Here is a 24,877-nt window from a genome sequence, read left to right on the forward strand (position 1 = left end):
GCTGCTGCAAAAACTGCAGCAAAACCTGAAGAAACAGCAATGTGTGGGAACAGCCTAACACTGCTACCAGTCAATGATAATCTAACAAGCCGATCATTAGACAATAAGAATATATGTAAGTACAGAAAATCATTCCGACTTCATCAAAGTTGAGGATTACTTGATATAATTCGGTAATTGACAGGCAATTGGTTCACATCTGTGAGAACTGCACATGTACCCAGGTCTCAAGGCCATGGCTTTATATATAGCTGCAGAACTTGACAACTTGACGGGAAGTGGCTATAGTTTAAGATGAAGTGGTTGATTCTCACACTACCCATAACTCAACATAAAGACAATTATTCATGTCATCTATGGATGAGAACCTGCTTTGCATGCCCCGATTTGCCTATGTCTATGAGAGAACAAGCCCCCTCTTTGACCCTCCACACCTGTCAAAAGATACCACTTCCATTGCTACAGGTTGTTTTATATTGTGGTTGTTGTTCATTCTCTAGTCCTACACAGATTATATTATATATATATATATATAAAGGTGCTTAAAGGAGTCCTTCTATATATCCACCCTGTGGGCCCCCTACAGCTATATCTGCACAGACTATATTACTGTTCTATATACTGTACATGTCAATAAATCCTATTTACAGTGAACTGGAAACCTGATTCTCTAATGAAATAATAGGCGATGGCAAGGTGGTTAGTGAATAGGCAAGAGACGATTGGTGGGTGAGGCAGTTCTAGAGACAAGACAGGAAGAGACTAAACCTGGACAGTGTCTAGGGGACAACAGGATCCCATGTCTCTCCCCCATGGAGAAAGACGGGTCACATAACAATCTTAGTATTAACCAAGTCAAGGATTATGTAAGATCCCCAATCACCTCCCACCCACCTACCTCATGGAGCCATATAACCATCTCAGTAATAGTAAAGGAAATGATCATGCCCGATTCTCCGAAGGCTGCAAGTTACCAACCCCATGGAGCCCTAGGGGCCGCATAACCCTCTAAAGGATAGTCACTGATTATGTCCAGGTACCAACCCCATGGAGCCCTAGGGGCCACATAACCCTCTAAGGGATAGTCACTGATTATGTCCAGTCACCAACCCCATGGTGCCCTAGGGGCCCCATAACCCTCTAAGGGATAGTCACTGATAATGTCCAGTTACCAACCCCATGGAGCTCTAGGGCCCACATAACCCTCTAAGTCAGGGGTGTCAAACTCAAATATACAGTGGGCGAAAATTAAAAAATTGAAGAAAGTCAAACCTTAATATTTAATGAAGATTGCATGCAGCGTTTCTGGTACTGTCAGAGCAGCGTGCAGCGTTCCTGGCACTGCCTATCCTAAAGTAAGTGTCCCCACATGGTAGTTACCCATTATATCCCTCAAGCAGTAGGAAATCCCATAATTGTGCCCCATGTAGTAGCCCCCCAAATAGTGCTCCACATACTAGCCAGGCCTACTATTAGAGCCCCACATAGTGGCCACCCCTTCCAATAGTGTCTTATATAGTAGCCTGCCCCCAATAGTGTCTTATATAGTAGTCAGTCCCTAAAATATTCTCTTATATAGTAGCCAGTCCTCCCCAATAGTCTCTTATATAGAAGCCAGTCCCTAAAATGGTCTCTTATATAGTAGCCAGCCCTCCCAATAGTGTCTTATATAGTAACCAGCCCCCAATAGTGTCTTATATAGTAGCCAGCCCTACAAATAGTCTCATATAGTAGCCAGTCCGAGCGGCTGTCCGGACCACCCATATTATAATCTGCTGCAACGTCAGGCGGGCCAGATTTAATACAGCAATGGAAAAGCTCAGCGGGCCAAAAATAATGGCACTGGGGGCCAGAGTTTGACCTGACTGCTCTAAGTGATAATCACTGATTATGTCCAGTTACCTGCCCACATAAGGGTCACTCATTAGGTGATATGGCCAATCTAAGCACCTGGCAACTAGCCATCATGGATACTTTGTGCTTGAAAGGCAATGCACTGTTTACATGGCATATATCCTATAATGTACTATGACCCTAGGGACCTCATTACTTATAATGTAGAGGGGTACAGTGTATAAGCGTCATATGTCTATGTAATATGGTGGTCATTGGGAAGCATGCCACCTATATGTCTTTGCAGTCAGATAGACATTAGATAGACATTAGTCCCCAGTTTCTTTATGATCCCGGCGGCTCCAAGATTGTCCTGACACAATGACATTCATCACTGCTGGAGATTATTTTGTCCACCAATTATGTTGTTCCTTCCCTTCTCTAATGCTCCTCAGATTTCATTATCCACAGACCATTATTTCATTTTACACAGATGCTGAATATTTTATGCCTCCTGACTTCCAGGCCAGTGTAATTGCTTAATTTCCAGAGATCTATTGATGGAAAATATTTAACATCCTTATATTCCTAAAGTGTACCTATCCCTTGGGGGCATGCGGCTGGGCGCTTCTCTCTCCGCGCAACAAACATGGTCCCATAGACGTACAATGGGAGCCCATGGCACAGAGCTGGGACAGAACATAATCCCTTCTGCTGACCCCGGCCAATCAAAACGTTTGACATGTTTACAACGTGTTAAAAGTTCCCATTTAAGGTGGCCAAACACATGAGACAGATTTTGGATGAAGCAGGACTGACCAACCTAAGGCCTAATTCACACGTCCGTTGTTCTGTCCGCAATTGCGTACAGAACATAAAACCAATGTTATTCAATGGCCCCGTTGACACGTCCGTACGTGTATACGGGGCCGCAATCCGTGCTGCAAAAAATCTGGACATGTTGTAATGCGGACCGTTTTTTGCGGCACGGATCGCTACGCTAATGAAATGGGATCGGCCTTTGAATGTCATGCTTGCTGCTGCTCCATTCAACTCCAAGGACCTGGCAGAGATAGCAGCACTTGGGTATCTCTATCAGTTCCATAGAGGTAAATGCAGCACCTGTCCACATCACAGCCTACCGGTGCTCACTTTAAATGGGGGACACTGGACCCCTGTTCTCGGGATCAGTGGTAGTCCCAGTGATCAGACACGCACCCCCTGTCCAGTTGATCGGTGATGGGTGTATATGGTGGGAAAACACTTTAATGTCCTGAGACGATGAATGCTCTTAGAGTAATTGTAAAACTAATAATAAGAGCATGAATAGAGTTAGTTACAGATGGTACTAAAAACATATTGCGGAATATTTTATGGCACAAAACAGACAAAACAGACATTGCCGGGCTTCATCATGTCATCGGCATTGCCGGGCTTCTTAACGTCATCGGCATTGCTGGGCTTCATCATGTCATCGGCATTACCGGGCTTCTTAATGTCATCAGCATTGCCGGGCTTCTTCATGTCATCAGCATTACCAGGCTTCATCATGTCATTAGAGTTACCTGGCTTAATCGCATCTTCAGCATTACCGATCTTCAGATCGTTTAACCACCAGTAATGAAACCCGATAATGATGATGCAGTCTGGTAATGCTGATTACATGATGAAGCCTGGTAATGCTAATCACATGATGAAGCCCGGTAATGCTAATCACATGATGAAGCCCGGTAATGCTAATCACATAATAAAGCCTGGTAATGCTGATCACATGATGAAGCCCGGTAATGCTGATCACACAGCAAAGCCCAGACAGTCAATTTGAACAAAACTGAAGAGCCCACATGATCAATTTAATTATGTAAACAAAGAAATGCAACAAAGCTGTGAGTGTGAGAACGCAGCCTAATTTCCTCTTCCTGGCACATAAATTGGCAGAGAAAGAGGAAACTGTACAGCAACTTCTTATCAATAGCCTATTCAGGGACCAAAGCCATATGTCGACATTTTCCCCTTGTTTGCTTTTCTTTTTTTTTAATATTGTAACATTCTGGGTGTATAAAATGTATTATATTTACAGTATTGGAAAGAGGCCATTAATGGACTTCAGAGGAAGGCAGAGCGTCTTCCTTCCCCACTGATAAGACTTACAATGAGAGGGGAAAAAAAGTCACAATACAATAAGCACAGACAGAACCATCAAACATTATACTGGTTTCTTTTAACTCTTTTTTTATTCCCATGTAGAGTTTAAGCCGGACAGGAGTAGAAAAAAAACTAAACTTTCTAATGCAAATATCCTATAAGGCTTATGTGCCCACCATATTTTCCCCATACCTTCAGGGTATACATTAACAACCTGTAAAAATGTTAATAATGAACCCAGATAGAAATGTTGCCCTGTAGTGATGTCTCAGATATGTAATGATTACGGGGTGGTCTGATTAGACATTGTTCATCTTGCCACTAGAGGGCGTATTATTGCTTTCCCTGTTCCCTGGTTTAAAAAAAAAAAAACTTTCAGAGGCTACTTTTGGGTAGTGTATCTCAGGTGAGAAAGCAGGGACTCCTAGCTTAGTTGGCATACTTTGCACTGCTATAGTAATATCACTATTCCATGTATATAAAGCTATTATGTGATGTTACATTCTCAGTATAGAGCTGTTATGCAATGGTACCTCTGTGCCAGGACATGTTGGTGTGTTACCTCTTGGCAGGTCTCCAAAGAAAAAAGATGAAAGATTTATAAAGCCTAAAAATCAGTGAGTGTTTACCATGGTCTTGGTGCTTATTAAATAGTAACTACAATGAGAAAATGACAGCTAAAGTCTGTTTGCAGTCAGTCTCGTTTTTTTCACCGTGACAGCTGGCTCAGACCTACGGCACATAGCCAGCGGGCCCCATGCCAGCAGAAAGAGGGATGTGTTCCCAGCGAAATATAGGAGATCTGGGGTGGATCATGGCATGGTTTGTGTGGATCTGGAGTTCTGTCTCCATTCTACACTTGTAACTTCCGGGAAGTCTGCATCAATGTTAGGTTGGAGATTTAGAGAAGCGATTCTAGGCCATGAAGCAGTAGAATCTCGGACGTTATGGATGGAAACATTTACTGGTACATAGTTTGCCAGACAAATACATATCAAACACTTAACCGTGAAGTGATGTGTCTCTGTCCGGCAGAATTAATAATGCAAGATATTCTTTCAGCAGATATCCAGTCGGGGAGCCGGTAATATTATGTCTGTACTAAAACGAGTCTTCTCAGGGATCTGCATCCTGGTCATCATCATCGTAACATTGTATAAGATCTACATAGAGAAAAGAGACCAGCCCAGCATCATTCTCTTGGATGTCAACAGAAGTAACATAGCCCAGGATACCATTACACCTCTCAAAGGTACAAAAGCATTCATCATTGCCCCTTATTACGACGACCGAAAAGGAAGCATGGTCCGTGTCTTAGGTATCGTTCATCATATGGAAGTAAAAAAACTCTGCTGCTATTTTTGTTGCACTGGGCAGAAAGCTTTACTTTCGGCCGATGCAACCATAGATGTCCATCTAGATCGCTTTGGCTTTCCCTTTGGCTTAGCGGATATCAATTGTCGTATGCCACCAACATGTCAAGCAAGCCATATGTATATCGCTGAGCCCTCAGACACAGACTCTGAAACGTGGCCCAGGTTTGAAATTCGTAATCGGGAACGGGAGCAATTTTCAGCAAATTTCACAGTCTGCATTTCCACCATGTTTGGAAATTACAGCAATGCTCTACAGTTCATTCAGACCATTGAGATGTATAAATTACTGGGGGCACAAAGGGTTACAATCTATAGCAAAAGCTGCACCCAGCTGGTGAAGGATATATTGGATTACTACATCAAGGAAGGTACAGTGGAAGTGGTGCCATGGCCCATTGAAAAATACTTACGGTCAACTGGTAAGTGGCGCCTTGAAGGCAATAATGATGGAGACATTGGCTACTATGGGCAACTATCTACACTGAATGACTGTCTTTATAGAAACATGTACAGAAGTAAGTACGTGCTACTCAATGACCTGGACGAGATCATCTTACCATTTCAGCACATGACATGGGACAGTATGATGGAAAGTCTTCAACGAGAAAACCCAGACGTAGGAGTGTTCCTGTTTGAAAGCCATAATTTCCCACAAACCGCAGTCACTGATGGAAACTTTCCTGGTGTTTCGTCATGGAAAAATGTCCCAGGCTTTAACTTACTAAATCACGTCCACAGAGAACCAGACAGACCAAGCGTATTCAATGCTCGGAAGATGATCGTAGATCCAAGAAAAGTTTTTCAGACTTCTGTTCACTCTGTTTTAAAAAGCCAGGGCCAGACTCAAAATGTTCCTCTTAAGACTGCCCTTGTTCATCACTGCAGATCGCCTCATCAACCAAACCTCAAGAGGTCACAACTGATCGATGACAGAACAATATGGAAATACAATGTTTCATTGATACGGAACGTCAACCACGTGCTAAACCAACTACTTTTGAACAAAGCTGAGGAGCAAGAACAGAGCTGAGGAGCATTTCCACCAAAGATTTTATTAATGCTGTGAGTTGTCCTGAAGGTGTTACATACTCTTCCCAGCTGTATCTGCACTTTGTCTGGATGACCACCAATATGGCCGGGCAGACGTAAGCAAAAACACATCCCTCGCGCTTGTTCTGCCGCATATCTAGGCAGATTATGAATACAAAAAAGCTGGTTAAAATTCAAGACCAGGGTTAAGAAAATAGGACACTTGATATGAAGCAGAGAACTGGTCCTTCTAGATGGTTGTTATCATTTCAGATATATTCATTTGAAGAAAAAAAAAAATAGGTTGACTCAAAAATTTCTAATCTATTTATTTTCTTATTTAAAAAGGCTTTTAATGTTAGTAAGTTATTTTTACTTATGAAGTTGATCCAGGTCTCTATAGAGTTATTTGTGTATATTTTTTATTACATTTTATGTAAAATTATTTATTTTGGTTATAAGAATTTTATTGAGTAAAATGATATGAATGACCCCCCCCCCCCTTACAAGCGCCATGGCATATTTTTGATCGGGCGTTTTAGTTGCAGTCAGATCCTGCTGTCTAGCCACAAGAGAAAACCAAAGTATTAAGAGCCATGGCTGGAGTCTTCATTATTTTATTATTTATTACAGACTTTACATTGGGGGATTAGGAACTTAAAAGTGTCACTGTCACAATAAAAAACTTTTTGACATGTCAGAGAGGCAAACCATTAAACGGAAGATCTAACAGCACCAGTTACAAATGTATGGAAAGTAGCCTTTGTGTTAGTAGATGTGGGACGCACTCCCGTCTCCAATCCCAATCGGAGAGCGCATGAAGTTATCCGACACCATCCAATAGTGAAGATAAGGTGACGTTTGGTTCGAGCATCATACACAGTGGCAACGTTTCAATCACTATGGGTCTTTTTCGCACTTGAGTGGTTGAAACGTTGCCACTGTGTATGATGCTTTTATAAACTTCACCTTATTGTCACTATTTGGATGCTGTCAGATAACTTTATTTCTGGATGTCAGAGAGATAAAGTTTTGATTGCTCAGACTTATACCGATTGTGAGTGAGGAGGAGTCTGCAGTCAGCTTGGTCCTCCCCCGGCTCTGTGTCATGTAATGAGTCAGACTCATAATGAAAGTCTACGAGCCGGACTCCTTTCATTGACACAGAGCTTGGACAGGACTGCACGGCAGCATGGTCCTCACCCCGCTCATTCTCACAATCGGTCACAAGGTTCTGAACACTCAGACCTAGACTAATCAAAACTTTTTGACAAGTCAAAAGTTTTTTTTTTTTTTTTATACGACAATGACACTTTAAGCTATAATCCACCCCCCAAAAATCCTCACCCTATAGTATGTGAATACATTGTCCATTTCAAAGGGAAATCTATATATAATACACTCTTTCCACTGTATATTACAAAACTACCAACATATTATTTCCCATAAATGCTATGTTTACACAGCAGAAACTCCAGGCAAACCCTCAGATTTCTGCTGGAAATGTGCGGACAGCTTATTCTCAGCTGTTTAAACCTTCCTATAAATGTGTGTTCCTTTTTTCTTCTATGCAACTTTCAAGTTCGCTCCATATTTCAGTATGGATTACATATTTCATATGCATTTTGTTGTGTGAACATTCCCTAAAGGGTTTTCCAGGATTTTTCACTAATTCTCAGATTTGGAGGGGGTGCCAGGTATCAGGCACAGTTCTGGTACATACACATTAAGGGTATGTTCACACTAAGTATATCAGGCGGAATCCCGCCTGCCTAAGTGGGCCATTTCCTGTCTATGGGAGAGCTCACACGCTTCTGCTGCTGCTGCTCTCCACTCAAAGCATTGACGGGCGGAGGCCAGCAAGGTCTCCCATAGACAGGCTATGGCACACTGAGGCAGGCCAGATTCCGCGGTGTGCCATTCTGCTTGATTTACTCAATGTGAACATACCCTGAACAGGACAAATAGATGGTTCCCTTCATTGTGCAGAGGCAGTGCTGGGTTACTGCAGCTCATCAACCATTGAAGTGAACAGGAGGTGCACCGAAATTATCTGGTTTTACCTCTACACGAGTAAAGCCATCTGCTTCCAACCCCATTCAAAGTGTATATGCCAGAGCGTAGACCTCTCACCCCTTATCCTGAGGAAAGGCCATCAATATAAAAGTCCAGAAAAAATCCCTTTAAGGGAGTCGAACAGTTGCTTGCATGTCCTTCCTGTATTTACAGTCTATTAGAATGTAGTTGTGCACAGTAATCTCCAGTCATTGAGATTTGGAGGTCGGGAGCTAATGCCTTTGCTTCATGACCGCTAGATCTCCATCCATGGAGAACACTGCACACAGCTACATTCTTATAGACTGTAAATACAGTAAGGACATGCAAGCAACTTTTCGACTCCCTTAAAGGGATTAAATAGGAGATGTGGCAGAACTGACGGGTGTACCCATGAATGAAGTCGGGAGCAATAACTGTGAAAGAGATGACATATTACCTATAACACTGCCCAGCTTCCCTTCTGCTATTACCTTGTAATACACTGAATGCAGAGACCACCATAGCTCCGGGCTATAATACTGGCTGCAAAGCTTTAGTGTTTGCTGCAGTCATTTTACAGAGAAAACATTATCAATAATTCATCTTTTATAGGTTCATGTAGTATTAAATATCTATGTACATATTACTTATAATGTGTATATATATATATATATACACTCACACACTCCATTACCAGTATGCGCACAAGTGATCAATACCAGACGCACTCTCTTAGTAAGCCCTCTGTGTGTTGAAGCTATTACTGTCTTTACCTGAAGTGACTATATCACTCGCTGCATATATATATATATATATATATATATATATATATATATATATATATATATATATATATATATGAGAGCCAATGCTTTATGCACTTTGGCAGGTATAAAGGATAAGTGCTCATCATCTTTACATGGATTGTATGAATCTGTGTATGTGTATATCCATAAACTGTAATGCACTGTATAAACTGTGAAAGCTTCCTTGCCGATCTAGGGGTCCCATGGGGTCTTCTTGAACTTATGTAATTGCTATCGAATTAGCAGGATCGAATAGTGGAGAACGTGCACTTTATGGGGGTCCTCTCAAAATGTGACCTTATGGCATATGTGCCAGTGGGACCACCATCTACGACTGAGAGAAGCAAGCTTCCTATGGCTTTACACCTGCACAGTGGCGCTATTGACCTCCTGCTGCATAGGCTACTACAACTGGGCTCCTTTATGAAGAATAGTTCCTTGTTGTAGCGTCCTGCACAGTGAGAGGCAAGGAGTGTTACTCTGCAGGAAAATACTATGAAGGATTCACTCACGACCAGTCATTCTAATCACTATGTCATCACTTAATATGGTGGATAGGGCATAATCAGCTGATCAGAGGGGGTCTGACTATTGGGGTCCCCACCGATCACAAGATTGGGTGAAATTGTCCTCCAAAAATACTTAGCCCTTCACACTTAATTCATTTGAGGGACAATGTTCTCAGATTGGTGAGGCTCCCAGAAGTCAGATGCCAACTACTCTTCCGGTGGACAGGGGAAAAGTTTTAGAGTTAAGAAGAACCCTTTGAGTTCAGAAAGTAATGTTAATCTAAAGTGTATCTGTCATCCCGGCCCACTACCTGATCAGCGGCGAGTTCCTATGTTAAACCAGAAATTCAGGTCTTCTTAGATACCAGCACACAATGAAAGCATAATGTGTGCGAACCCCATTGGATGTAATGGGGTCACAAGTAGTACAGCCTGTTGGTAGCCGAGGAGACCTAAATTTTCGATTTAGGAGAGGAACTTGCTGTAGATCCGGAAGTGGGCCAGCATGACAGATACACTTTAATCATTTACCTGCATCTACTGTCAAACTTGTCTGACCCCAATCTACTGCTTCTGCTTTGTTTTAAATAAAAAAAATTGTTTAACTTTAGTGTCTCTGTTATATATGTATGGGGGCTAATGGGTTAAACACGAAATCCATTATATTCTACAACTGTAATTGTCCATTTAGCACATCGTGAGCTAGGTTCACACAGTGCAGTTAGTTGCAGTTTTAGATGTGGATCCTCATGGGGCGGAACAGAGAAAAGACACTGTCGAGTGTAGAAAAGAACAGCGGCACTCACCGATAGCATAAACGGCGTGAAATGGCTGTTGTCCTCTATGGGACTCCACCCGCTGTCTGTACTCTCCTACTGTCTACGGGTGTTAGTTGTATTCACAATAAGCGACTGTTTATGCTATCGGTGAGTGCCGCTGGCTGTTCTTATCTATGCATGGCATCTTCTTCCTGTGTCTTTGCAAGCAGAGCACCACCTAAAAGTCACAACCATGGTGTAGCGGACGCATCTCTTACCTCCGGATACCATCGCAATCAGCTTAGAGCCGGGACACGACTGTGAGTGGTGCCGGATTATTTCTTTATTGTACATAGAAAAGGCATTGTACTGTGTGAACTAGCACTAAGGGTGTAATAGCAAACTACAGACTCGCAGCAAGCCCATTGGGTTTAACAGACTGAACCCACTGGTGGCTACACGCGGTCCATTTCCTAAATGCGCATAGTTTTTGTGTGGGACCAAAAGTGTAACCGGATGCACTTTGAGTCCTGCACAGAAACAGGAAGAATGAAGGACCTGCTGCTCTCAATGTGCAAAAATTATAGGATTATGGTGCCCCTTTGTACACACGACGGCACAGATCAGTGAAAGCCAATCTAGGGAAATAGAAAGGACCAGCAACCAAATTGGGGAAGTTTTCACTGAAAGAAAGAGAAGTGATGAAACAATTAAAGGTGCAACGTCTCTATCAGCCCTTACGTAGCGTAAAAAGGGTGGTAGCTTTAGTAGACAATTATAGAGAAGATGGCACACAACAACATACTGTATAGTATCCCTTATAATAGATATGCAAAAAAGGACCCCAATTTTTTTATTGTATTACAAACACCCATAAGGATCCTATCAATCCCACTGGTAGACCAATAGGGTCAGGAATTAACTCACTTGCTTCCAGTCTCTCTCCATACATAGACTGGTATTTACAGAATAATGGTAAAGTGTCAGAGACATAAAATGCAAAAAACAAAACAAAAACAGCACTCCCTGACCACACTTTACGCTATGTAGTTTCCATGCTGCTGTGGTTAAAAGACTAAACAGGAAAGGATTTACCGCACATACTCTGGCCAGCGTACACACAATAAAAACCTGTTGTAAATGTTTTTGTTTTGTTTTTTTAAATTAGCAAACTATTTCATCACACAGAATGTGCCCTCTAACCACACCAAGGTGAACCCCAGAGAGATGGCCCTACTCTAGCAATGGGCTCTCTTGGGCTAATACTAACCCTACAAACTGGCCATAAAGGATCCAACTAATCTCTGTTTACAACACCCGCAGGAGACGGGTGGAGAACCTCTATAAACGGTTTCCCCTTGGCTGATGACATGTTACTAAATAAATAGCGGAGTGCAGCTCTGAAGCACGTCTAGCTACATATTTAGCTTTCATGTACCTGCGATTCTTCTATGTATATATTAAGTTGAAGTGTACTATGTGTCCATTCCTATGCCACACTAGCATCTAGGGGACGACCTTTGGAAAACATTTTGTTGCATGCACTGCGGCAGGACTTCGGTAAGTTATGGGGATATAAGACCCCTCAAAGCTTTAGCTCTGCACATTGAACCTCCTGATTTGCAGTTGTTGCATAGTAATTACCTTTATCGTTGGCAGGAGACATCCTTAAAGGGGTACTCCGCACTGATAAAAAAAAAAAAAATCAATCATAAACATAGTTTTTACATTTACCATCCCTGTGTCTGTCTCTGTTTGAATTTCCCGCTGTTTGCAGGTCCCTGAAGCTCCAGTTGGTGGCTTCATTTTTTTCTTCGCTTCCTGGTTTGGGCTTTCCCATGATGCACTTTGTCTCCTGTGATGTCTTACTGACTCTGTAAAACTGTTAGATGGCTTACAGCTTGCTCTGCCAATCAGAGCTGAGCAACCTGAGTCATCTGACAAAGGGAGACTGGCCTAACAGGGCTTAGACCCGCCTCCCTCTTGATGATGTCATTGTCACAAAATGGCTGCCACAGAACAGCCTGGGGTCAACAGTCATTAGGTAAGAATGAGTTTACTTTACTTCCTGGTTGGGGATGAGGGGGGGAAAGATAGGGAAGGGGGGCAGATAGGTGATTGAAGTATATTACAGTTATATAACTTTGTAATGTGTTTCAATTACTGGTAAAAAGCTTTTCGCTGGAGTACCCCTTTAAAGTACCATGGCATACATTTAATGGACGCTTATGCTACGTTATACGAGGCCAATTTTCCCCAGTTATTTATGGGATTGTTAAACAAATGGAATACTTTTATTTTTGGGAGGATATCTGCAGTACGGATGACTATACTACCTAAACCAGGGACGGGGAACCTTCAGCCCTCCAGCTGTTGCAAAACTACAATTCCCATCATGCCTGGGCAGCCGAAGCTTTAGCTTCGGCTGCCCAGGCATGATGGGAATTGTAGTTTTGCAACAGCTGGAGGGCCGTAGGTTCCCCATCCCTGACCTAAACTAATGTATTGTTTTGAAACAGCTGTTTCCCATCTTTACAGGCTTCTGTATTCACTTGTGTGGGCTCATGGACCACACGGGGTCTATAAACATGTACTAATGGAGGTCTTTCTCACCATCCACTAATAAAAGACCTCCCACCAGGAACTAACTATTCTTATATAGGATTGACGGGGTCTAACTCCTATCGGTGGGGCTTTGTGGCGAAAGGTGAGGGAAGAAGTGTAGTTGGCTGTGAGCCGTGTGAGACACCTGCATCTGTGATTGGTCAGAGCAGTGAACAAACAACACAGCAGGTTAACCCATTACCTTCAGCTGTGCTTTTATACCCAGACAGTATAATAAAAGAGTGTGACATATAGTGGGAAATAATACTAACAACACCTTCATACCCAACAGACAGTATAAAGACTTAGTGGCCCACCGGGAATGGAACACTACCTGATGGCAAAATTAGGCACCAATATATGGCTAGGTGGGAGTCCTTTGTTCGGACCCATCTCTTCATAGAGAAATGGCTTATCATATGGAATAGGGCGGCCAAGACATCTATTTGCACTAAGTATAAATAGACTCAATACAAACTGCTTTTTTGGCATCACGCTGCAGCATTGTTGCATCGCCTACGGTTATCTATCCTGAATATCTTGTTGGCGGTATGACAATGCGGAAGGCACCATCCCTCATATTTTCTGGTTGTGCCCTTTGATAGTTCCTTATTGGGATGAGCTTCGGGCTCTTATACGGGAAATGACAGGTCCCCAACTTCCTATTTTGCCTCTCCCCTTCCTCTTGAACCTGTCCCCTTTCCAGCTTGGTAAGAAGACACCTAAATTCATTCTTCATATACTGACTGCAGCTAGGGGCCTGATTTCCAGGGGGTGGAGGCAGAGGACTTAGGTGGAGCTCTATACTAGGGTGCAAGACGTCAGAACTATGGAACATCTCACCGAACGGCTTAATACTAAACTAGAACTTTGTGATGCAGTATGGTCCCCATAGGACATGTATTTGATTAGGGGGGAGTATGGCTGACTTACATTGATCCTCGCGACCCTGCTTACTCACACCCTTGTTGGTTAGGACATGTCTATTAATCCATGTCCTTCCATTTCCCCATGTCTCCTTCCCCTTTTCTAATACATTTATAAAGTCTGGTATTTTTCGTTAACTTCAGTTTAGTGACCACATGCGTACAATAGGATTGTGTGAATACTACCTTTTGCTTGTTTTATTGGAAGTGTTTTCACCCCCATTCTGGTCAACTTTTGACGTACTGTTTACCATATTGTATGCTTTGTATATACTTTCTTATGTTTATATTAAAATAAAAACACAGGTAAAAAATATATATATTTTGTATCGGCACTGACAAACCTATATTATTGACAGCCGGGAGCTGCTCCCCGATATGAACGGCCAACACTCAGGAAGAAAGAACATCAGGCGTCAGCAAGCGTGAAGTGCCGCTATCAAGACGGAGACAGTCTTATCACTGAGGTGTGAATATCGTGCATGCACCATTGACTTACTGGTTATGAGCTTCTTATTTGCGGTTTACCAAGCATGGGAAAAAAGACAGGAAATTGATAGGAAACTCAACTTTTCAAAGTGGTGTTAGAGAACTACTTTGCATATCCTTTCTTCCCAGAATTCCCACTGGAGCATGAATGGCCTGTATGTCTTCACTCATCTTTATGACCCTCTCCTCATGGAGAATTAGTATCCCTTTGATCCCACAAAAATTGACCTCTCATTAGCCAGCCAGCACCCTGCTCTGGACTGAAGAGGGGCAACAACCTCAAACAGCTGTCTGCAATGGGTAATCTTTCCTTTTGGAGAGATTTTTGGCTTAGCGTCTATCTCTAGTCATGCACTAAAACTCCTACACTGACATTGTACAGAGGGTCACCATAACTACAATCCCCACCAATTCCACTTACATTTTTTGAAATGGTTTAACATACACCAGATGTTTCTGCACACTGTAGTGTCGCTATTTTTGTGGACATGCAGCCACCATAACATACTTAACTACAACCCTCATTATTTTCTATATATTTTTTTTTTTTACATTGCATTTCAATTGCTTAATGACTCCACACCATCAGGGCTTGATAATTACTATGCATGTATGATGTTAAATGATTGGAACGTTTTTGTATCAAATACAGTCATTTTTAAAATCGTATAATTTTTGAAGAGCATGTACTATTACACTACTGCATCCCACCGAGGGCTCAATTGTTCATTGGCCCCAAGTGAGATGTACTTACCTGCAATATCTGTGAGATGTACTTACCTGCATTATTATATTAGAAAACTGCATGACTTTTGTTTCTATAAGTAATATATAAATACAATAATAATAGTAATAATAATCACACTTATAATAATCACAATAATTATTATTATTATTATTATTATAAAAAGAAATAAGCGAACCGAACTTCATGAACCAAGATTCGTTACGAAATTTTCAAAAAGATTGTTAACAAACCAAACTTTTTGCAAAGTTTATAAGAAACCCAGTCCAAGATAGCAGCCGCACAATTTAATACGCATAGAAAACAAAAAGGGCTCACCAGTCCACGCCCACACAGGGAGTGCTAACAGGTAAGTATTAGGGAATTAGTGAACTATAAAAGCTAAATGTATCACTAAGCTATTTTGGTGCCACTCAGATGGACCCAAACTTTTCGGCAAAGTTTGCTCATCTATAAAAAATAATAGAAAATAATTCCAATGTTGACAATGCCTTTATTTTTGGGCACATTGTGATAATTAAATAACTGTGCTAGCTCAATAACTGTGAGCATTCAATTCCTTTTCTTCCAGGGTAGCAATAAGCAGCATTGTCTCAGCTGTACAGGTCACATATGGTATGTCCATTGCTAATAGTTTGCCATCAGACTGCAGAACTTATACCAGAAAGGAGAAGACTATTTTGTTACTTCTCACTCCTTATTCCTATCAGGTGCCCCCTAGTGGTTACATCAATAGAACACAGGGTTAACAGCAAAAGATCAGTGTATAGAGCACCCTCTAGTGTCAACTACTTAGTAATGCGTTTAAACGCTACATATTAATTTAAAAATGGGTTATAGCTAAGTAGACGCTAATTGTCCATGAATACATCAGGCCGAGTAAATATGAACTTACATTCGGTTTCTGACATTTCACTGCAAAGACTTCACATCCTATTCCAGGAATACGGCTGCAGATACTGGACGGCCTGAAACAAGCAATGGAGAAGACAGATCTTACACAATGACCACTAAGAATTTCAGATTACAACACGAATTGACTCGGAGAGGGGGGGGGGGGCAGACTGCTTATTAACACACATTACAAAGTTGTATAACTTTGTAATGTGTGTTAATTCAGCAGAAAAAGAAAAACGCTGCACTACCCCTTTAAAGGGAATGTGTCATCATTGATTGTATAAATATTTTTATGTTAAACATATTTGTTAGAAAAATGGTCAATTAGAAAAAAATCACCAAAAAATCCTATCTATATTATGAAATAATCCTGAAATCTTGCAGTTTTTATTCTCATCATATGGGCTCTCCAGATAATCTAAAGATTGCCTGGGCAGCCCCCCTGCAGCTCCCCGGAGCCCACCCTGCATTTACCCGCTCGCTGTCGGTGCATGTAATAGCGCCAGTAGCGAGCGGGTAACGAGTAGCAAGCGATCGCTGGCCTGACAGGTTGGTGCTCGCATGCTCCAGCTGATCTCCCTGTGTATTAGGGGCTTAAGCTGAGATTTCCTGTTGTGTCTGTGGTGATAAGAGGAGGCTGCTGTAAAGTGATCTGTACAGCATTGCAGCGACATGTGACACCAGTAGATAGAGGAGACAATAGCAGCATCCTGTGGAATGACCTCTTCGAAGGTCACAGACCACGCTCAGTAAGGGTATGCTCACACTGAATAGGGGAGAAATTTCCCACGAAATCCATGCTTACTTTAATGCATATACTGCTTGAAACTCAGCCTGTAAAATATGTACAGAGCCATGTCCCACTGTGTTCAATCGGATTTCTGCTCTGCTGTTCACATGGTGGAATTTACATGCTTAATATTCTACTTCCTTCCAGTACTTATCAGCTGCTGTATGTCCTGCAGGAAGTGGTGTATTCTCTCCAGTCTGACACAGTGCTCTCTGCTGCCACCTCTGTCCATGTCAGGAACTGCCCAGAGCAGCAGCAAATCTCCATAGAAAACCTCTCCTGCTCTGGACAGTTCCTGAGACTGACAGAGGTGGCGGCAAAGAGCACTGTGTAAGAAGGCCCCAGGTAGCGTCCTCCTGCCCTATTAGCCTTGATTAATAGATCTCACCCTATAGCTAAACAGGGAGAAATCTATCATTAAAGGCTTCTGGAGTTGGGAGAAGCTGCTGGGGACCACTCCAATGACTGATGGTTCAGGCAACCTAGGACGTACTGGTACGTCCTGTGCTATGAAGGAGGTGCTTTAAAGGAGGTGAGGGCCAGCTGCAATGAGCAGCCCGGCCCTCACCGTTTAAGTGTAAGTGACAGGGGCAGTCCCCTGTCACTTACTGATCGCTGTATTGGACCGCCGAAGGTCTCTCACCTTCCTCCGTGCGGTCCAATTGGCTTTCTGCTTGTTGAGTCTGCCACAGGCAGGCTCAATGAGCAGAGCGCCTATCACACTGATCAATGCTATGCCTATGGCTATGCCAATGATCAGTGTGTATAATGTAATAATTGTATGTAAAAGTTCCCCTGGGGGACTTAAAATGTGTTAAAAAAAAAAGTTAAAATGTTTTTATAAATACCCCAACCCCCCTTTCCCATTATATAAATAAAACATATAAAAATAAATAAATAAACATATAATATACCTACCATAGCGTGCGTAATTGTCTGATCTATTAAAATATAACAAGCGTCATTGCGAACGGCGTAAACGAAAAGAGTGAAAAAAGCGCCAGGATTACTGATTTTTTGTTACATTATATATATATATATATATATATATATATAAATAAATATATAAAATATATATTAAAAAGTGATCAAAACGTCCAATCTACACAAATATGGTATTAATAAAGATCAGATCATGGCGCAAAAAAATGACATCCCATATAGCTGCGTAGGTGAAAAACTAAAACAGTTATAAGCGTCACAATAGGCCCATTTCATTAATAATAGCAAAAAATAAATAAATAAAAATAACAGAGAATCTGTGTAAACCTGCATATGGTTGTGTTCGGACTGACCTATAGAATAATGGTATCATGTCACTTTTACCATATAGTGCATTACGTAGACACAGGAACCCCCCAAAAGTTACCATATTGCATTCTTTTTTTACGATTTCACCAATTTCTATCTCCATAAATAATATATTTGGGATTCCGTTATACAAGTTATGGTAGAATGAAAGACGCCATTACAAAGTACAAATACCCAGGGGCGGGCTGGGCCGGGGGGCAGGGGGGCATATGCCCCCTGGGCCGGTCTTCCCCCAGCTGTCAGGGCCGCATGGCTGCTGACAGCTGGCTGGAGTCCTCAGTGCCCCGCCTCCCCTGCTTACAGCTCCGCCCCTCTTCTGTCATATTTACCTGTGGCTGTGGATCCGGACTGTGATGGAAGCGGCCGCTGAAGCCCCGCCCGCATGACGGTAAGCCCCGCCTCCTTTATGGCCATTATGCTTTCCTATAAGCCTATGAGGCTTATGGTAAAAAGCAAACTGCTGTAGGCAGTATCTTCCTCCGGCCACCAGAGGCCGCTCTCTCCTCCCAGCTGGTTCTCCTGTGTCTGGGCTAGAAGAGCCTGAAGACAGAGAAGATGGTGTCTGCAGGAAGCCAGGTACCTACACAGCATCTGCACAGCAGGACATAGGGCAGGGGGAGGGAACCTTGGCTCTCCAGATGTTGCAAAACTACAACTCCCATCATACCTAGGCAGCCATAGGCTTACCATAGATGATGGGAGTTGTAGTTTTGCAACAGCTGAAGAGCCAAGGTTCCCTATTCCTGACATAGAGGATACATATATACAGGAGACCTACACAGGAGGATACATATATACAGGAGACCTACACAGGAGGATACATATATACAGGAGACCTACACAGGAGGATACATATATACAGGAGGAGACATACAGAGGAGTATATAGAGGATACATATATACAAGAGGAGACATACACAGCAGTACATAGAGGATACATATATACAGGAGGAGACATACAGAGGAGTATATAGAGGATACATATATACAAGAGGAGACATACACAGCGGGTACATAGAGGATACATATATACAGGAGGAGACATACAGAGGAGTATATAGAGGATACATATATACAAGAGGAGACATACACAGCGGGTACATAGATGATACATATATACAGTGGTACCTCGGTTTTCGAACATAATTGGTTCTGGAAGGCTGTTCCATAACCGAGCAGTTCGAAAACCGAGCTGTTAATTCCCATAGGGAACAATGTAAATGTGATTAATTGGTTTTTACACTCCGTGGGTCAGGTGCAGAGCACCCGGCCCACAGAGTGCAAAAACACTCCACACCCCCCGTAACAGTGAGAGGCGGGAGCGGGCGGCTATTTAAACTTGCCGCCGTGCTCCTGCTCCAATCAGCTGCGGGGGACACCCTGTAAAGAAGTGGGGAATCCCATCATTATGATGGGATTCCCCACTTCTTTACAGGGTGTCCTTGGCAGCTGAGGAGCAGGAGCACGGCGGCAAGTTTAAATAGCCGCCCGCTCCTGCCTCTCACTGCGGGGACAGGCTGTAAAGAAGCCGTCTCCCAGCGCTGTCCTCCTGTCTCTCCCCACCAGCCCCTCCGCCCCCCCGGAGCCCGGAGCGCTGTACACCCCTATAGACTGCGGCGCGCCCGCAGCCCCGCTCACCAGCTTCTTGCTTTGCTGCTCCCCACCGCCTCTGCAGGGTAAGAGAGAGTCTGCAGAGGCGGCGGGGAGCAGCGGGAGCAAGAAGCTGGTGAGCGGGGCTGCGGGCGCGCCGCAGTCTATAGGGGTGTACAGCGCTCCGGGCCGGCGGGGGGGCGGAGGGGCTGGTGGGGAGAGACAGGAGGACAGCGCTGGGAGACGGCTTCTTTACAGCCTGTCCCCGCAGTGAGAGGCAGGAGCCGGCGGCTATTTAAACTTGCCGCCGTGCTCCTGCTCCTCTCCGCTGCCGGGGACACCCTGTAAAGAAGTGGGGAATCCCCACTTCTTTACAGGGTGTCCCCCGCAGCTGATTGGAGCAGGAGGGGAGGGGAGGGAAGGATACATATATACAGGAGGAGACATACACAGGAGTATATAGAGGATACATACAGAGGAGTATATAGAGGATACATATATACAGGAGGAGACATACACAGCAGTACATAGAGGATACATACAGAGGAGTATATAGAGGATACATATATACAGGAGGAGACATACACAGCAGTACATAGAGGATACATACAGAGGAGTATATAGAGGATACATATATACAGGAGGAGACATACACAGCAGTACATAGAGGATACATATATACAGGAGGAGACATACAGAGGAGTATATAGAGGATACATATATACAGGAGGAGACATACACAGCAGTACATAGAGGATACATATATACAGGAGGAGATATACACAGGAGTATATAGAGGATACATATGTACAGGAGGAGACATACACAGGAGTATATAGAGGATACATATATACAGGAGGAGACATACACAGCAGTACATAGAGGATACATACAGAGGAGTATATAGAGGATACATATATACAGGAGGAGACATACACAGCAGTACATAGAGGATACATATATACAGGAGGAGACATACAGAGGAGTATATAGAGGATACATATATACAGGAGGAGACATACACAGGAGTATATAGAGGATACATATGTACAGGAGGAGACATACACAGGAGTATATAGAGGATACATATATACAGGAGAAGACATACACAGCAGTACATAGAGGAGACATATATACAGGAGGAGACATATATACAGGGGTACATAGAGTATACATACATACAGGAGGAGACATACAGAGGAGTATATAGAGGAGACATATATACAGGAGGAGACATATATACAGGGGTACATAGAGTATACATATATACAGGAGGAGACATACAGAGGAGTTAGGGCTGGGCGATTAATCAAATAAATTTGCCCAGAAGGTTATAATCGATTTCGATTAAAATCATAAATTAAATTTTCACAAAAAATCACTGCAGGCAGAGCAGCGTAGAGTGACGGGTTGGCGGCTGGGCTGGAGTTGCAGGTCAAGCAGGCGGCGCGGAGGTGAGGTGCATGGCGGGCGGCGGTGCGTGGAGTGTTGCGCCGGAGGTGAGGTGCAGGGCAGTCGGGCAGTCCGCCTAACAGAGCCGCGACTGACCTGCCCCAGCTATACATATCATGTCCAGTTCCCCTCCCGGCCACATGTGCAGGTCCCTGGTCTCTGGAGGAGGCTGCAGGGACTGTAGTGGTGATAGCGTCGCTTCAGGTCCTGGAGCTGAACAGCGGGATCTGCATCCCCCGATCCCGCTGTACAGCTCCAGTAATGGCAGTGACTCTATCACCACTACACAGGGCTCCAGATGGCGACCAAAATGGTCGCCAATGCGACTGATATTTTGCAAATGGAATGGAAATTTATTAATCTGGGCGCCATTTGCAACTGGCCCCGGCGGCGGCGCGCTGTCTCTTTAAGTATCCCTGGCTGATGCGCGGCTGCCGGGGGTGTCCCGTCCTATCCCCGGCAGCGCGGCGCATCAGTGAGCTGCCTGGGGCCCTGACTTCCGGCACAGGAAGCGCGCATCAGAGACGCTTCCTGTGTCAGAAGTCACAGCCCCGGCGTACAGAGAGCTCACTGATGCACTGCGCTGCCGGGGATAGGACGGGACACCCTTGGCAGCCGCGCATCAGCCGGGGACAGCGTCCGAAGAAGAAGAGGATCGCCGGGGGAGCGATGTTTTTTTTAAATACTGCTTAGCATAGAGGAAAGGGGGGGGGGGGCATCTATAATGGGAGGAGAAGAGAGTGCCATCTATAATGGGGGGAAGAGAAGGGGGGGCATCTATAATGGGGGGAGAAGAGGGGCCATCTATAATGGGGGGAAGAGAAGGGGGGGCATCTATAATGGGGGGAGAAGAGGGGCCATCTTCAAGGGGGGGAGAGGGGGCTAGCTATAAGGGGAGGGGGTATCTATAAGGGGGGGAGAAGAGGGGGCATCTATAATGGGGGGAGGAGGGGGAATCTATAATGGGGGTAGAGGGGGTCATCTATAAAAGGAGGGGGTCATCTATAAGGGGAGGGGGCCATCTATAAGTGTAGGGCAAACTGGCTGCAGACACTGGGAGATAGATATATGCACAATTATTATTATCAGGGCCCCTCAGGTGTCTGCATTGTAGGGGGTCACTTGCATTAGTCACTAGGTGAGAGATATATCTATCTATATACACATCTTGTGGGGGGTCACTATGGCTGCAGTCATAAGTCTAGCTCAGTATGTATAGACTGTTGCAAGCTTTTAAAGGGAACCTGTCACCCCCGGTGCCGGGGTGACAGGCTCCCAACACTCATAGAACCCCCTATACTCACCTCATCGCGCCGGGTCCCGCTTCTGGAGGTGGTCAGGTCACGGAGATCTCAGCCGCTGCAGCCCGGCGCGCACACTGAGAGATGAGTCCAACACTCATAGAGAATGAAAGAGCACTGGACTCTCCCGTCCTTCTCTATGAGCGTTGGACTCATCTCTCAGCGCACGCCAGGCTGCAGCGGCTGAGATCTCCGTGACCCGACCATCTTCAGAAGCGGGACCCGGCGCGATGAGGTGAGTATAGGGGGTTCTAACGGGGGGTTGGGAGCCTGTCACCCCGGCACGGGGGGGGGGGGTGACAGGTTCCCTTTAAGTTCAAGTTCAGAAGAGTAAGCCTCATTAAAAGGCTAGCCAAGTGAGGCTGAAGTACTGAGTCAGACTGTATATGGTTGTCAGACTGTATATGGTTGTCAAGTTGCAAGTTTCCATGTTGAACATTTTCAAACTAAGAAAAGAAAGGATCTAAAGGAGGAGGAGGCTGCCGTGGCCTCTGCACACAGTAAGTCCCATGTAACATAACATTAATTTTACATGGTTTAAAATGTTGGCGACCAAATATTCTATTTGGCGCCTAAATTTTTCAGGTTAGGAGCCAATGGCTCCCAGGTAAATTTTTTAGTCTGGAGCCCTGCTACAGTCCCTGCGGCCAGGGCCGTATTTACCACTAGGCACCTGTGGTCCGATGCCTAGGGCAGCACCGTGCAGGGGGGCAGCACCAGGGAGCAGGGGGACAGAAAAAACTAATTCTTTTGTTTTTATTTTTTTAGTTTCCCTCCTCCCGTTCAGACTTGCCAGTAAATCTGGTGTCTTTTCCAGGGGGGTGGGGGGTATGGTGGTATTGGTCAGGTCTGGTATCGCCAATAGGTGCGTGAAGATGGGGCGTCTTCAGGTTTAGTGCCTAGGGCAGCAGCAGCTGTTAATACAGCCCTGCCTGCGGCCTCCTCCAGAGACCGGGGACCTGCACGTGTGGCCGGGAGGGGAACCTGTGTGCCGGGGTGAGAGGAGGAGGGATATGTGCACTCCTGCCCCAATCACGCCCAGCTGCCCCAGTTTGCCCCAGTTTACCCCAGTATGCCCCTGTCACCTCTCATTTATACCTTTATTACTACTACACCCCTCATCTTTACCTGTACTACTGCTACTACTTCTACTACACCCCTCATCTATACCTGTACTACTACAGCCCACATCTATACCTGTACTACTAATTCCCCTCATCTTTACTACTAATACACCCCTCATCTTTACCTGTACTACTACTAATCCCCCTCATCTGTATTACTAATACACCCCATATCTATACCTGTACTACCTCACCCTTCATCTTTACCTCTACTACTACTACTAATGCCCCTCATCTGTATTACTAATACACCCCATATCTATACCTGTACTACTACACCCCTTATCCACTATACCTCCACTACTACACTCTACCTAGATGGAGGCACCATGTGTCCCGCTATCCCCACGCCCTCGCTTATCCCGGAAATGCCCCTGCCTGCATGTGTCCCTGCTACATAGAGGATACATATATACAGCAGTACATAGAGGATACATATATACAGGGGGAGGCATATATACAGTAGTACATAGAGGATACATATATATACAAGAGTACATAGAGGAGACATATTTACAGGAGTACATAGAGGAGACATATATACAGAAGTACATCGAGTGATATAAACTATTGTAAAAATACAGTAACCCCAGCTTTCCCAGCATCTTATACTCAGTATGATGGAGGTCACCCAGCTCTCCAGCATCTTATACTCAGTATGATAGAGGTCACCCAGCTTTCCTAGCATCTGTCTATGGGACCGTTTCGTGTCATCACTGAGCCGCCCCATAGACTTATACAGGAAAGTGAGTTCTGACCCTTTCACAGGGCACAGTAGGATATTTGGTCACCAATGACTGGAAGGACCGAAGATGTTATAGGTAAGAGGTTAGAGGCCAGAGTGGTCCTTTAAGGATGGGCCGCCAGCCTGCTACTCATGGGCAAGTGCTGTGTACTTGCCCCCCGGGCTAAAATTTGCCAGCCAGCCCCTGCAAATACCCCTGTGAAAAACAAGCACTTACATGGCCCTGTAGATAGAAAAATGGAAGTTCTAGAGCTCTTAGAAGGGGAGGAGGGGAAAACGAAAGCACAAAAAATTAAAATTTTCCTTCTACCGTCACCCCAATCCCCAGATATTCTACCGGTCAGATTTCTTTACTATACGAAGGGAGCCAATAATACTACTAACCTCTTCATCGAATGATTTACCCCAGT

The 24,877-nt window shown here is 44.1% G+C and overlaps 2 protein-coding genes across 9 annotated transcripts in view; both read left to right on the forward strand.

Annotated features, from left to right (window-relative positions):
- Positions 1-24,877, forward strand: part of LOC138766342 (uncharacterized) — a 113,371-nt gene that overhangs the window by 26,734 nt on the left and 61,760 nt on the right. For all 8 annotated transcript variants that reach the window (XM_069943885.1, XM_069943887.1, XM_069943888.1 and 5 more), the window contains exon 2: positions 14,383-14,490. The gene's annotated coding sequence lies outside the window, so the exon portion shown is untranslated. The remainder of the gene's footprint in view (positions 1-14,382; positions 14,491-24,877) is intronic.
- LOC138766343 (uncharacterized) lies at positions 5,238-8,640 on the forward strand. Its single transcript, XM_069943899.1, has one exon. The coding sequence runs from the start codon at positions 5,281-5,283 to the stop codon at positions 6,382-6,384; it is 1,104 nt and encodes a 367-aa protein (XP_069800000.1). The 5' UTR covers positions 5,238-5,280; the 3' UTR covers positions 6,385-8,640.

This window comes from Dendropsophus ebraccatus, chromosome 10, assembly GCF_027789765.1.
Source record: "Dendropsophus ebraccatus isolate aDenEbr1 chromosome 10, aDenEbr1.pat, whole genome shotgun sequence".
Lineage (NCBI taxonomy): Eukaryota > Metazoa > Chordata > Amphibia > Anura > Hylidae > Dendropsophus > Dendropsophus ebraccatus.

What these genes read in the sequence shown, in the direction of transcription:
- LOC138766343 (XM_069943899.1), top strand. Translation starts at nt 5,281, where the DNA reads ATGGTCCGTGTCTTAGGTATCGTTCATCATATGGAAGTAAAAAAACTC.